This window comes from Podarcis raffonei, chromosome 8, assembly GCF_027172205.1.
Source record: "Podarcis raffonei isolate rPodRaf1 chromosome 8, rPodRaf1.pri, whole genome shotgun sequence".
Taxonomy (NCBI): Eukaryota; Metazoa; Chordata; class Lepidosauria; order Squamata; family Lacertidae; genus Podarcis; species Podarcis raffonei.
The window spans coordinates 79,885,847-79,900,705 of NC_070609.1; the positions used below are offsets into that span (position 1 = coordinate 79,885,847).

The following is a 14,859-nucleotide window of genomic DNA, read 5'->3' on the forward strand; positions in this document are numbered from 1 at the left end:
GACATCTGCCTTGCATGCAAGAGGCCCCAGCTTCCATTCTCCAGGTGGGGCTGGGAACGTCCCCCTGCACGAAACTCTGGAAAGCTGCTGCCAGCCAGTGCAGCCAGCACAGAGCTAGGTGGATCCGCGGTCCGGCTCCTCAAGCAACTCGCCAATGGGGGCTCACCGCATCTGCTCTCGTCGCTTCCATCGCTGCAATCCCTCTCCCCGTCGCAGAGGTAGTCCCGGGGGATGCACTGCTTGTTGGAGCAGACGGCCTCATCCTTCCGGCAAGGTCGAGGGAAGGGGGGCAGGGAAGGCTTGGCGGGGAAGAACCCAGACGGAGCGGTGACTGGGGCTCGGCGGGTGGTCACTGAGGCCGTGGTAGCGGGCACCCGAGTGGTGACAGGCCGTGCGGAGGTGACAGGCGGCCGAGGGGTGGTAATGCCTGCAGAGAGAGGAGAAAGGAGGAAGTCAGTGCCTCGTCCCGAGACTTCCAGCGTTCTGGTCTCGAACTCAGCACTTGCCTCTCCCGGACGACGCAAGGGAGACTAGGATGTATTGCTTAATACTCGCTGTGGCTTGATAGAGAGGGGGATGCAGGTAAGTCAAAAGGATAAGGAGAATTCAAATTCTCCTCATCTTTATTTTATATACAGTCAAACCTCGGTTGTCGAACGTAATCCATTCCAGAAGACCCTTTGACTTCCAAAACATTTGACAACCGAAAACTCAAAGCGGAAGCCTCAACACAATAGGGAAACTCAAAACGGAAGCCGCGTAGCACATTCAGCTTCTGAAAATCGTTCGAAAACTGAAACATTTACTTCGGGGTTTGGGGCGTTTGGGAGCTGAAACATACAATAATGGAGGCATTCGGGAACCGAGGTTTGGCACTCTGTGTGTGTGTGTCATGTTTATTAAATTTTCTGTTTTACAATTTAAAATACTCATTTAAACATCAGAAACCAGGAACATAAAAACTTTAATAAGCAATGGAAAACATTTACAATTTACCTAAAAGAACACTGTAAACAACTAAAAACTTGGGCAGGATCTGAGCAACGCTTGTAATGTTTTAAAAATTAAGGTAAAAAAGGGATTATTTTAAGAAAAATAGAGAAAATATATGTCATGCAGTAGAAAAAGTTTGATAATGGAAACCATAGAGGGGTGAATCAAAGGATTCAGGGAATCCTAAATGTTGATGATTGTGATTATTGTTTGAATACAAAATGTACAGTGTGAAATTGAATAAAAAATATTAAGAATAAAAGAAGTGCTAAATGCTTTTCTTTTTTCCAAATAGGGCAGGGGGCAGCAACAGCATCTGCCTAGGCCGCCCCCTGCCTCTCGTTCCTCACCGCAGCCGTCCTCGTCCGAGGCGTCGTCACAGTCGGCGTGGCCATCGCAGCGATCCTCCAGGAGAACACACTCGCCGTTGTCGCAGCCGAACTCATCGCTGCCGCACTCGGGAGCTATAGAGTTGGAAGGGATACCAAGAGTCATCTAGTCCAACCCCCAGCAATGCAGGCATTACGGATTCGTGGGGGTGAAAGGGATGCCGGGTGTGAATTCTCTGCGCCCCCACCCCCGCCATCTGTGACACAAAAGTTTGTTTTGCTGGGCAGGTTGGGTCCCAGAGTGTTTTCTTTTTCTTTTTCCCTGCCAGCAAACAGTTAACGAATGGCAGCCTCTGATTGGCCGGGGTTCCAGGAGGGGGAGTTGAAAAGGAGAGGATTTTGAGCAGGGGTCAGCAAACTTTTTCAGCAGGGGGCCGGTCCACTGTCCCTCAGACCTTGCAGGGGGCCGGACTATGTTTTGGAGAAAAAAAAAATGAACGAAGTCCTATGCCCCACAAATAACCCAAAGTTGCATTTTAAATAAAAGCACACATTCGACTCATGTAAAAACACACTGATTCCCAGACCGTCCGCGGGCCGGATTTAGAAGGCGATTGGGCCGGATCCGGTCCCCGGGCCTTACGTTGCCTACCCATGATTTTGAAAGACAGTTTGTAAGTTGGGATTGAGGTAGGGAGCTAGGGAGTGAGAGGAGAGAGAGTTGGTTCTGGGTAGAAGCATCCACTCTGAGGAACATATCACAAGCGAGAGAAAGGAGTCTCTGCGCTTAGTGTGAAGGACAGTGTATGGTGTCCTGTAAGAGTAATAAGGCAAAATTAACAGGGAGGCTGAGGCTGAGCCAGGAGAAGCAGACGCTGTGAGGATACAGTCTACTTAGGTCTCATTCCAGTCAGGAGGGGAGAGATTCTTCTACAAAAAGAGAAGACTCCCAAACCAGTTAAGAGGGGTGTGGAGACCCCTTGGGTCTGTTACTTGGAGTACCTCAAGAGTAGGGTTGTCAAAGGGGTGTGTAACTGACAGAAAACGCCACCTTCTTTAAGAACCAAAGTATTAAGCGGCAACAGCTGTGCAACAGCTGAGAAAGAACGGAAGTGAAATAGCATTATAATCCGAAGTATCCTATGTTTTACCCACTTTGTGTCATAAACTTAATTCGTTCCGGAGGTCCGTTCTTAACCTGAAACTGTTCTTAAGCTGAAGCACCACTTTAGCTAATGGGGCCTCCTGCTGCCGCCACGCCACTGGAGCACGATTTCTGTTCTTAGCCTGAAGCAAAGTTCTTAACCTGAAGCACTATTTCTGGGTTAGCGGAGTCTGTAACCTGAAGCGTATGTAACCTGAAGTACCACTGTATTAAGTTTTCCCTCACACAAGGCCCCCACAAGATAATCTGGGATAGTTTGTAGGAATTTGTGGAATTGGTGTTCTGTGTGGTGGGTGCGCTATATTTAGGTGAGGGCAGGCGCAACGGCACCGGGGGGGAGTGTTATTGCGCCGTCGCACCGTCACCCCCAGCCCACAGCCATGCTCACCGCAGTCCAGCTCATCCGACATGTCCCGGCAGTCCGATCGGCTGTCGCAGAGAAACTCTTTGGAGATGCACTCACCGCTCCGGCACCTGAACTCATCGGCCGTGCAAGCGCGAACCACGGGCGTCACTGGAAGCAGAAGGGGGGCATCAGGGCCACTCTTGCGGAGAAAGGTTGGAGGTGTAGCGGGGAGAAGCCGGCTGCACTCTGGAGCCCTCCTTTCAAGGAAAGGAGCGACTCCACCAAAACCGCAATCCAGCTCACAGTGCAAATTTGCCACACTTTAAATTGCACTAGTCTGTTGTCACCCGCCCCCTCCCACGGGTCTCTTGCAGCTACGGGCGCAATCTTCCCCTCTCTCACTCACTTTAAGGGCTGACAATGGTGACAAGAGTGACTGCTTTTTTCTCTATTATTATTATTTATTGAATTTATATACTGCCCTATACCTGGAGGTCTGAGGGCAGTTCACAGAAAAAAATCACATATAATCAGAATAAAAACAACACAATAACAACCCCTCCCCCAAAAAGAGCAACATTTTAAAAGGGTATAGGATGTCAAACAGATCAATGAAGGGCCTGGTTAAAAAGGAACGTTTTTGCCTGGCGCCTAAAGGTGTGTAATGAAGGTGCAAGGCGAACTTCCCTGGGGAGAGCATTCCACAGATGGGGAGCCGCTGCAGAGAAGGCCCCGTTCTCGTGTTGCCACCCTCTGAACCTCTCAAGGAGGTACATGAAGGAGGGCCTCAGAAAATGATCTAGGTTAGTATGGAAAGAGGCGGTTCTTGAGGTATTGCAGTCCTGGGCCATTTAAGGCTTTATAGGTGGAAACCAGCACTTTGAGTTGGGCCCAGAAACTAATCGGTAGCCAGTGAACTCGGACCAGGATCGGTGTAATGTGCTCAAACCATCTTGTTCCGGTGCGCAACCTGACCGCTGAATTCTGCAATAGCTGAATTCTACCCCCTCATCCCATCCCACCCCTCCTGGCTGCCTCCTTTATCCCCACAGCAGCTGAGTGAGGGTTCGCGCCAATGAATTCGAACCTTCCCATGGTCTCTGAGGATACCCTAAATAACCTAACAGAGTCTAGCTTGGCTTTGGAATTAACTGTGTTGCCCCCTGTAATTCCTGAATTGTAGCGGGTTGGGCTGGATGACCTTGCGGGGTCCCTTGCAATTCTGTGATTCTATTAGCTGTGACTCCTCCATTGCAGGGGGCTAGACTACTATTCCTGGGAAAGGCTTCACCCAGCCTTGGTGGGGAGGGGCAATTCATCATGCTGGGAATGAACCCCAGCACCCCCCAGGCAAAGCTGTGTTCCACCCCCACCCACCCAGAAAGCAGAACCCCACCTTTGGCACACACCAAAACCCACAGCACACAGTTAGGGGGCTACTAGCACAAGCCAAGCAAACCAAGAGCCAGCCACACAAACTCCCCGACATCCAAGCATCCTTCCTGCTTTTTTGATAGTTCCTTCACAGATCGGCATCAATACAAACAGACTCTCCATCATCCCAGCACAGGAGGTCAAGGAAGGAGGCAGTGGAGCACTCTGAAGTTCCCCCCAGACTTCTCTTGGGGAAATACTCAGCGGTGGGGCTCAGCATGCAGAAGGCTCCAGGCTCAGTCCCCAACAGAGCCATTGCTGCCAGTCACAGAATAGAAAATTACAGAGCTGAGCTGTGGCCCTTTCCCAACCACGCCACGCTGCTGCAAACCAGGCACTGCACACTGCCCGGAGGCACGGGCATCAGGAAGCAACATGCCAGTCCCTGCCCTTGCGTGCCACAGCCCAGCTGGAGGGAGAGGCATGTGTTCCTTTGGGCATGATTCACATGTCCATCACTCACACTGGCAGAGAAACACATGGCACAACACAAGCAGGCGAGCGCAAAGGGACCTGGAGGCCACCCCACCCCTCGAAAAGGGCTGTGCAACAGGCAGGTGAGGAAGACAGCTCTGCCGGTCCATGTACAGCTCAGAGATGTTTTTCTCCCACTAGAGATCCAGGGTTGCCCGTTGCAACTTTACTGGCAGTGTGTTCAGGAGACGCAATAGGGAGTTCGCTTAGCTGAACGTAAGCATATAGTTAAAGCTATGGTTTTCCCAGGAGTGATGTATGGAAGTGAGAGCTGGACCATAATGAAGGCTGATCGCCGAAGAACTGATGCCTTTGAATTACGGTGCTGGAGGAGACTCTTGAGAGTCCCATGGACTGCAAGAAGATCAAACCTATCCATTCTTAAGGAAATCAGCCCTGAGTGCTCACTGGAAGGACAGATCCTGAAGCTGAGGCTCCAAGACTTTGGCCACCTCATGAGAAGAGAAGACTCCCTGGAAAAGACCCTGATGTTGGGAAAGATGGAGGGCACAAGGAGAAGGGGACGACAGAGGATGAGATGGTTGGACAGTGTTCTCGAAGCTACCAGCATGAGTTTGACCAAACTGCAGGAGGCAGTGGAAGACAGGAGTGCCTGGCGTGCTCTGGTCCATGGGGTCACGAAGAGTCGGACACGACTAAACAACAACAACAAGCGTATAAGACGAGAGTGCTGAATGAGGTTCTGCCCATCAAGTCCTGCATCCTGTCCCCCAAGTGTCCAAACAGATGCCAGATGAAAGAGACTTTGTGCTGGCCGCCAGGCAATGGCTTTTCCCACCTGCCTCAACCCGCCTCCTCCAGTCCTGGGAGCATATCCCAGACCATGACTTTAGGAACAGCAGAAGCAGCTGGGGAAAAAAGGAGTTCAGGTATATATTTCTGAAAAATAATTTTGTGTGTCTTTGTTTCTCGATTTGTATTGTGCTATTTTATGCCCTGTGACTTGCTGTTATTTTTTGTTGATTATAGTTTAGAAATTATCTATTGCAATTGCTAAGAACGATTTTCTGCTTCATTATTATTTGCTGGTATTTAATTTTACAGTGTGCTATTACAGTGGTACCTCAGTTCTCGAACGTAATCCGTTCTGGAAAACCATTCCGAGTTCCGAAAAATTCGAAAACCGAGGCGCAAACAGAGCTATCTGCAAATTCAATTGAGAAAATGGAACAACATGCAGAGGAAGAATTTACTTGCGGGTTTTCGGCGTTCAGGTTCCGAAACGGGTCAACGTTCGAGAACCGAGGTACCGCTGTATATTCTAATGGATTGTTGAATATCACTTTGTTTGATGCAAATCGTTTATTTTTAAAGTTCTGTTTTTATTATGACATGTTTTTGGTATTGGAGCAGGTTGTCAGAAGGTGTGCAATCTTTGCTGATCCCCCAAGCCTGCAAAAAGGTAAAGGTAAAGGTACCCCTGCCAGTACGGGCCAGTCTTGCCAGACTCTAGGGTTGTGCGCCCATCTCACTCTATAGGCCGGGGGCCAGCGCTGTCCGCAGACACTTCCGGGTCACGTGGCCAGTGTGACGAAGCTACTCTGGCGAGCCAGAGCCGCACACGGAAACGCCGTTTACCTTCCCGCTGGTAAGCGGTCCCTATTTATCTACTTGCACCCGAGGGTGCTTTCGAACTGCTAGGTTGCCAGGCGCTGGGACTGAGCAACGGGAGCGCACCCCGCCGCGGGGATTCGAACCGCCGACCATGCGATCGGCAAGTCCTAGGCGCTGAGGTTTAACCCACAGTGCCACCCGCGTCCCTTGTTTTTTATTTTTATTTTTATGTCCCTCTGTTTTTATTATGACATGTTTTTGGTATTGGAGCAGGTTGTCAGAAGGTGTGCAATCTTTGCTGATTCCCCAAGCCTGCAAACCACCTTGCAAATGGTGTGCAAATTAAAAGTGGGATGAAATGAGATTATGGGAAACCGCAAAACAGGACTTGAGAGTGCAGTAGCAGCTCCTCCCTCCGGCAGTTTCGAGCGACTGGCACTCAGAAGCACCACTAGCACAGCCGTGGTGGAAATGTGTCGCTACGGAGGCGGCCTCTCCTGATATATAGCTGAGCAAGAGAAGCGTGTGCTCTCTCTGTGTGGAGAGCACAGGGTTGCTCCGAAACCTCCCTCTTACAATCTGCAAAGATCACTCTGGCCAGACCTCACAGATGGTGAAACGTGAGCCCTGCAGCTGCAAGAACAATCTCGGATGTTTTCTTCCATACGGGATTCCAAGGAGGTGCTGCAGATAGGAGCCAAAGGGTGGGGGGGTGACAGTTCCTAGGGGGGGTGATCATTAGGGATGGGTAAATTCGTCCATTTCAACCCAGTTTCTCTTCTTTCCTATCTTAAATTCAGTTTCAGGATTTGAACTGGTTTTAGATCTACTGCTTTTTTGTATTTTGACTGTTGCTACGATAGCTGCTTTTGTTTCTGATCTGTTTTATATTTGTTTTATGGTTCTCTTTAATTGAAGATGTATTTATTTTTTTAAAATCAGTTTCTCCGCATTTCCACAGCAATTTGCAATTTGGGCTGGCAGCAAGGGAGAAACAACACTCGTGAAAACCGATCAGCACTTTAGTGCAAACTTCTCTCGGCAAACTCATTTTTGAATAGTGTTTCTGGCACCGTTCTGCAAGGGATTTTCTCTAGTATAATGCATTTGGGGCAAGTTATTTTGCTCTTATTTCACGCTCCTGCCCCCAGCGCAATATATTCTTTTTTGTACACACATCGCTTGTTTGGAAAACGGTGTCCCGAAATTTGCACAAGTGCCAGCTTGCAAGGATGGCTATGTTTCAGTTTGTGTTTCACGAAGTGTGAATTTGAAGAGATCTCCCTTCCAAAGTGACCTGAATGCGAATTTCTCCCCCAACCACACAGACCAGTGCACTTCAACTAGGGCTCCCCCTTTGTCCCTGGACAGACATCAGCCCTGACAATCGCCTACGCTGGCTGAGGGTGCTGGGAATTGTAGACCAACAACACCTGGGGGCCCCGGCTTGACCCACCTTCCCTCGAACCAAGAGGGGAGGTGCCTGGTGAGAAAGGGGCTTCCCGACCCTATTCTGCCCCCAGGACAGAAGCCTCCAGGTCCCATTGCACCCCTCTGACACCACACTCACCTGGGGGCTCCATTGTAATGGAGGGAGGCGGGGTTTGGGCTGAAAGCAAACGGACAGTTAATGGTGAATGGGACAGGGGGGCGCCCATTTCCACAATAAACTCCACCCCATCCTAACCCACATATAGGTTCCAGTCTGGTTCACCTGCTCCCAAGCGGCGGAACTGGAATCCCCATGTGGAGGTGACATAGGAGGCGATGGAGCCGCTCTCGATGACCGAGAAAAGCACCTGGCGGATCTGGTCCTCGTCCACGTTCCTTTCGGAGCCCACGTCCAGCTCCACAAAGATGTAGCCATCAATCTCTCTGGGGGGAAAAGGAGGTGTGTGGGCACGATTCATGGACCCATCATGTGCTGAAGGGGGTAAAACCAGAGTCTGGAGACAGGGTCCAATTCACCCCTCCCCCCTAACTCTTCCTTTCCAAGGATTGTGCTGTTCAGATCCTAAAACAGTGTTTCCCAAACCTGGCTCTCGAGCTACTTTTGGGACTGATTTAGGGATGATGGGAGTTGTAGTCCAAAACCAGCTGGAGACCCAAGTTTGGGAACCACTGTCCTAAAATATCTCTCTTTTTTTCGTTTAGTTTTTCATTAAATTTTCTGTTTTACAATTCAGAATACTCATTTAAGCATCCTTAAAATACTAATGACTTCCCTTCTTCTCTTTCCATGCTTCATTTCGCATATCATAAACCCTTGCATATTTTACAAAAACTAAACCATTATTACATCCATCAAAACTTATTTACACTGAATTAATCTTAATGCTGCCAACGTTTTCAGCTGTACAGAATTATTTCCCATATATTCAATACATGTTTTCCAATCTCATCTAAACGTATGTTCTTCTTGTTCTCTTATTCTATATGTTAAGTCTGCAAGCTGTGCATCTTCTGTCAGCTTAAGTTGCCATTCTTCTTTGGTTGGGACCTTGCTTGTTTTCAGTTTTTGGGCTGACGAAACATGGGCTGCAGTAGTGGCATACATAAATAACCTTTTTGACACCTGGGAATTTCAGTCTGAATGTATCCCCCCCAAAAAGGACTCTGGTTTTTTGGGGGGGAAGTACCATATTTTTCGCCCTATAGGACGCACCTTTTCCCCTCCAAATATGAAGGGGAAATGTGTGTGCGTCCTATGGGGCGAATGCAGGCTTTCACTGAAGCCTGGAGAGCGAAAGGGGTCGGTGCGCACCAACCCCTCTCACTCTCCAGGCTTCAGGAAGCTATCAGCAAGCCTTGGGAGCCCGCGGGAGTTCCCGCCAGGCTCCCAAGGCTTGCGGATAGCAGCCTGTTCTGGGGGCTGGGGTCAGGGGAAGCTCAGGCTTCCCCCGCCCCAGCCCCGCACCTGGGGGGGAAATATTTTTTTTTCTTTATTCCCCCCCCAAAAAAAACACACACCTAGGTGCGCCCTATGGGCCGGTGCGCCCTATAGCGCGAAAAATACGGTACTTTAAAACATTTTTTTCCAATTCATTACGGATCATTTCCCAATACTCTTTTACCCTTTTACAAGTCCACCACATGTGAAAGAACGTTCCCTCAACCTCTTTGCATCTCCTAAAATATCTCAGCTTGCAGCTGTTGATTAAAAGAAACAAACAGGAGAGGGGAAACAAGTTTCTGGATCTTGTCATCAGGGAAGAACATTGGGGCAAGGTCTTCTCTAAAGCAGGGCTGGGAAAGTGGTGATCCTTCAGATGCTGGAAAAACTTTGCCTCCCACCAGCCCCGGCCAGCATGCCTAGTGGTCAGGACTGATGGTGGGAGGCTGAGTCCAAGGACAGCTACAGGTTCCCTGTCCCTGCATTAAAAGGAGGCTGATTGGAGGTAGCCAGAGGCACTGAATGCAAGTGATGATCTACTTAAGTGATGGGAAACCTGTAGCCTTCAAATGTTGTCTGCTTGGACTACTGCAATGTGCTCTACGTGGGGCTACCTTTGAAGGTGACCCGGAAACTACAACTAATCCAGAATGCAGCAGCTAGACTGGTGACTGGGAGAGGCCGCCAAGACCATATAACACTGGTCTTGAAAGACCTACATTGGCTCCCAGTACGTTTCCGAGCACAATTCAAAGTGTTGGTGCTGACCTTTAAAGCCCTAAACGGCCTTGGCCCAGTATACCTGAAGGACCGTCTCCACCCCCATCGTCCAGCCCGGACACTGAGGTCCAGCACCGAGGGCCTTCTGGCGGTTCCCGCACTGCGAAAAGCAAAGCTACAGGGAACCAGACAGAGGGCCTTCTCAGTGGTGGCGCCCGCCCTGTGGGACGCCCTCCCATCAGATGTCAAAGAGATAAACAGCTACCTGACATTTAGAAGACATCTGAAGGCAGCCCTGTTCAGGGAGGTTTTTAATTTGTGACATTTTAAAGTATTTTTAATCTTTGTTGGAAGCCGCCCAGAGTAGCTGGGGAAGCCCAGCCAGATGGGTGGGGTACAAATAATCAATTGTTGTTGTTGTTGGCACTTCAGCAATCACTAGCCAGCATGGTCAATGGTCAGGAAGGATGTGAGTTCAAATCCAACGTCATCTGGAGCCCAGCAATGTCTTGAGGGCCACACAATCCCTTTCCCTCTTCTAAAACAAAGCAAGATTGTGATGGGAGGCAGCTAGGGGCAGTGAAGGCAAGTGACAGTCTAGTTCCAGGATGGTAGCCTTCTGGGTGTTGCTAGACTCCAGCTCCATCCAGCCCTGGTCACTAGCATTGCCCATTGTAGAGATGGGAGTTGTAGTTCTGCACCACCCAGGTGTCCCCCTTTTTCTAAGACCATTCTTGGTGGGGCTTCTTGGTCTTTCTCCTACACTCTGCTTGCTCCCACAATCTCACATCACCCAGTTAAGAGCTTCTGCCTGCAATGCAAGCTCCTTAAAAGAGAACAGCAAAGGCGGGGGTTAAATCCTGCCTCCGTGGCACCCTGGACATGGAAACCAACCCCTGGACTCACTTGATGAAGACCACGCTAACCACCTGCTCTCCGGGGATCTTGTAGTATTCAGACTCCAGCTGCGGAGAGAAAATTGGATCAGCCTCGTAGAATTGCAGAGTTGGAAGGGGCCCAAATGGTCGCTTAGTCGAATCCCCTGAAATGCAGGAATCACTGCCAGGGGAGAACCATTCTGCAGCATTCAAAGTGTTTGCTGCTCTGACCTTTCGGGGGATAAGGAAGAGGGCCGATTCTGCTGCATCTGGTACTGAGAAGGGCCCCCAGACCCGCTAGCTCATGGCAAGACTGTTGTGGCTAATTTTTAAATCTACTCATTTACTTATCTGCAATATTTCTAAGCCACCTTTAAAACACACACACAAATACAAAGCAAATTAAATTACAATTGTGTTAAAACAGGCTTCCTCAACCTGGGCCCTCCAGATGTTTTCAGCCAGCCTTTCTCAAATGTGTGTGTCCCCAGATGTTGTTGAACTACAACTCCCATCACCCCTAGCTAGCAAGGCCAGAGCTCAGGGTTGATGGGAGTTGTAGTCCAACAACATCTGGGGACCCACAGGTTGAGAACCGCTGTTTTAAGCCTACAACCCCCATGATCCCTAGTTAGCAGGACCAGTGATTAGGGATGATGGGAATTATAGTCTCAAAACATCTGGAGGGACTGGGTTGAGGAAGCCTATGTTAAACGATGCATTGAAAGCTATGCAAAGCTGTCTGCTTGTCCCCAAACACACATTTTCACTGCCTGCAACAGGAGATCTGGGGAGATCAGCGGCGTGTGCGTTTCATCACAATGGAGCCACTGCAGAAAAGGCCCCGCTCCTGATACATTATCATCTTAACTCCAGGGAGGGTGGAACATGGAACAGGGATACCCTAGCAGATGTTAAAACACTGAGTGTTTTATGGGAGTAGGTGCTTATTTTGATCCAAAAGCATAGGGGTATAAAAATCAGAGGAGGATAAGACTGTCCAAAGGGTCATGATCTCTGTCCCCTTGGGACAGCTCCTTTGTGGAAATGGGTCAGAATCAGGCCTTACCGTGTCCACCACTGCTTTGGAGACATCCTGGAACTCCTCCGAGTTGACATCATCCAGGCGAGAGCTGTAGTCGATGGACTTTGTGAAATTCACCAGGGCCCGGAAATAGACTAGAGGGGAGAGATGATGGAGAGGAGATAGTTAGGAGATTGTTGGTCCTATTAGTGACTTAATACAGAAGAATTCCTTCTCTTGCCTACACACTCATGACCACAGATACAAATGAGAATTTTCCTGTGTGTCGAAAGTTTCCTATCTGCAAGGTAGCATCGGAGACAGTGAAACCCAGTGATGGAGGCAGAGAGGGGCAGCGAAGGCAAATGATGGCTTCGTTCACAGAGACTCTCTAAGGCAAATCTTTAAAAATGTAGCATAAACGCCGACAACTGGGAAACACTGGCCTGCGAGTGCTCCAACTGGAGAACAGCCTTTACCAAAGGTGCCATGGGCTTTGAAGACGCTCAAACTCAGGACCATAGCTGTCAACTTTCAGATTTGAAAATAAGGGATCAGCAGCCTTGAAAATAAGGGATCAGCAGCCTCACCTGTCCTGGGGACAGTCTACGGGATATCTAACAATCCGGGATAGCAGCAGGAAGCAGTGGGAAACAGCGCTGGAATAAGGGAATTTCCCGCAAAAAAAGGGAAGGTTGACAGCTATGCTCAGGACGCAAAGGATAAATGTGAGGAATAGGAAGGTACACTTGGAAAACCTTCACCGTGATCAACTCCAGCCTGGAAACCTCTGTCCTCACTGTGGAAGGACGTGTGGATCCAGAATTGGCCTCCACAGTCACTTACGGACTCACCGTTAAAACCGTCTTTATGGAAGACAATCTTACTCGGCTGCGAGGGATCGCCGAAGAAGAAGGAGAAGGAGAAGAAGAAGAAGAAGAAGTTGTTGTTGTTCACAGAGGGGAAACCTCTGGCCTTCAAGCACTGTCGGGACGCCAGCTCCCATTAGCCAACATGGCCAACAGTAAGAGACAATTGGAGCCCAAGAACATCTGGAAGGCCACATGTTCCCTGCTCAGGATCAGAGGAAGGCAGTGGGGTAATGGAGGCAAGCAAAGGGCAACGAAGGCAAGGGCCTACGTTGCCGGAATCGCAGAAAGAACACGTTGCCGACTTCCTGCAAAATGGAAGCTGCCGGAGATGCGAGCGCGAAGGATTTCAAAGCCCTGACTGTAGCGCAAGGGAACTCTTGCCAGAGAATGTGTGTGTGTGTCAAATGAAAGGCACCAAATATGCCACCCCACCCAGGCGATAGCTTTCATGAGACATGCCTCCCTGCTCCCACACAGGCATGCAAGGCTTCAGCAGACCCCTCCTTCCTTCCAAGATGGGGAGATGAGGTGGAAGTCCGTGAAGGGGAGGGAAAGAGAGACAAAAAGGCCCTGGATATCAGCCTCGCCACCCCCAGATTTCACACAGGCTGCCTGCCAGGAGCACTGGCCAGCGGCAGCTCCCAGGCGCAGCTGCGAGGCAGGCCAAGCGACGGAAGGGTGTGCGACAGCAACGTTTTCGGCACTCCAGGTGCCTCTGCAGCGAGAGCCGCGTCTGCATCAGGCGCTTTCCCTGCAGGGAAACGGAACGGGGGCGAGAGGCAACTCTCCTTGGCTGCTCCCTTTCATCCGAGGCAGTTAACTGGGACCCTTAACTGCACTTTTTGAATGGGGAGAGAGGACACTGCCCGGCTGGTCTTGGGTCTGGCTGCACAGCAGCCCTGAGGCAGGACAGAGTTATATGGCAAAAAGAGCAAAGAGCAGGGAATCGTAGATTCACAGATTTAGAAGAGGGATCCAAGGGTCATCTAGCCCAACCCGCTGCAATGCAGGAATCACTGCCAGGGAATCACTGGCCCCTTGGCTTCCAGCCTCTGCAGAATTCAAGGTGTTTGACTTTTCGAGGGAAGAAGAAAGAGGGCTGATTCTGCTGCATCTGGAATTGAGATGGGCTCCCAGACCCGCTAGCTTATCGCAAGGCTGTTTGGCTAATTTTAAAATGTACTCATTTACTTGTCTGCAATATTTCTAAGCCACCTTTAAAACACACACAGACACACAAATGCAAATTAAATTACAATTGTGTTAAACGGTGCATTGAAAGCTATGCAAAGTTGTCTGCTTGTTCCCAAACACACATTTTCACCGCCTGCAGCAGGAGATCTGGGGAGATCAGAGGCCTGTTTCTTAGCGGAGTGTGTTTCATCGCCATGGAGCCACTGCAGAAAAGGCCCCGCTCTGGAGACATGATAATCTTAACTCCAGTTAACTGGGGCCCTTAACTGCACTTTTTCAATTCGGGGATAGGACACTGCTCGGCTGGTCTTGTGTCTGGCTGCACAGCAGCCCTGAGGTAGGACAAAGAGCAGGGGATTGTAGAATAATCACAGATTTAGAAGAGGACCCTAAGCGTCATCTAGTGCAAACCCCTGGAATGAAGGAATCTCTACTAAAGAATTCATGACAGGTGGCCACCTAGGAAGAGGCAGGTGATGTGACTAAGGCTAGGCAGTGCGTCACAACAGGAACCCTGAGACCACTAATAATAATAATAATAATAATAATAATAATAATAATAATAATAATAATAATAAATTTATACCCCGTCCATCTGGCTGGGTTTCCCAGCTGCTGTATTGTTTTCAACACTCTGAGCAGGACTATTTATTTATTCACTATATTTCAGTCCCACTTTTTTCCTCCAGTGAGCTCAAAGCGGCCTACATGGTTCTCCCTCTCCCTGTTTTTTTCTCACAACAGTCCTGTGAGGTAGATTAGTCTGAAAGATAAGTAACGCTGGCCTGACATCACCCAGGGAGCTTCATGGTTGAGTTGTGGGATTTGAACCCTGGTCTCTCCCCGGTCTTAATCTGACATGCCATGCTGCCTTTCTAGCTCAGAGTGCAACCCAACACCTCCATCGGGGCAGTAGTCAGACCCACAGCCTTGAACAGAGTGGGGCGAAAACACCCTGCTTC

The 14,859-nt window shown here is 49.6% G+C and overlaps 1 protein-coding gene across 7 annotated transcripts in view; it reads right to left on the reverse strand.

The window, feature by feature from the left end:
• The window catches only part of HSPG2 (heparan sulfate proteoglycan 2), a 215,202-nt gene that overhangs the window by 135,886 nt on the left and 64,457 nt on the right, over positions 1-14,859 (reverse strand). For all 7 annotated transcript variants that reach the window (XM_053401046.1, XM_053401047.1, XM_053401042.1 and 4 more), the window contains 6 exons: positions 11,877-11,986; positions 10,836-10,894; positions 8,031-8,191; positions 2,876-3,001; positions 1,344-1,457; positions 167-427 (listed from right to left, as the gene is read on the reverse strand). In XM_053401046.1, the coding sequence (XP_053257021.1) occupies positions 167-427; positions 1,344-1,457; positions 2,876-3,001; positions 8,031-8,191; positions 10,836-10,894; positions 11,877-11,986 (831 nt within the window). The remainder of the gene's footprint in view (positions 1-166; positions 428-1,343; positions 1,458-2,875; positions 3,002-8,030; positions 8,192-10,835; positions 10,895-11,876; positions 11,987-14,859) is intronic.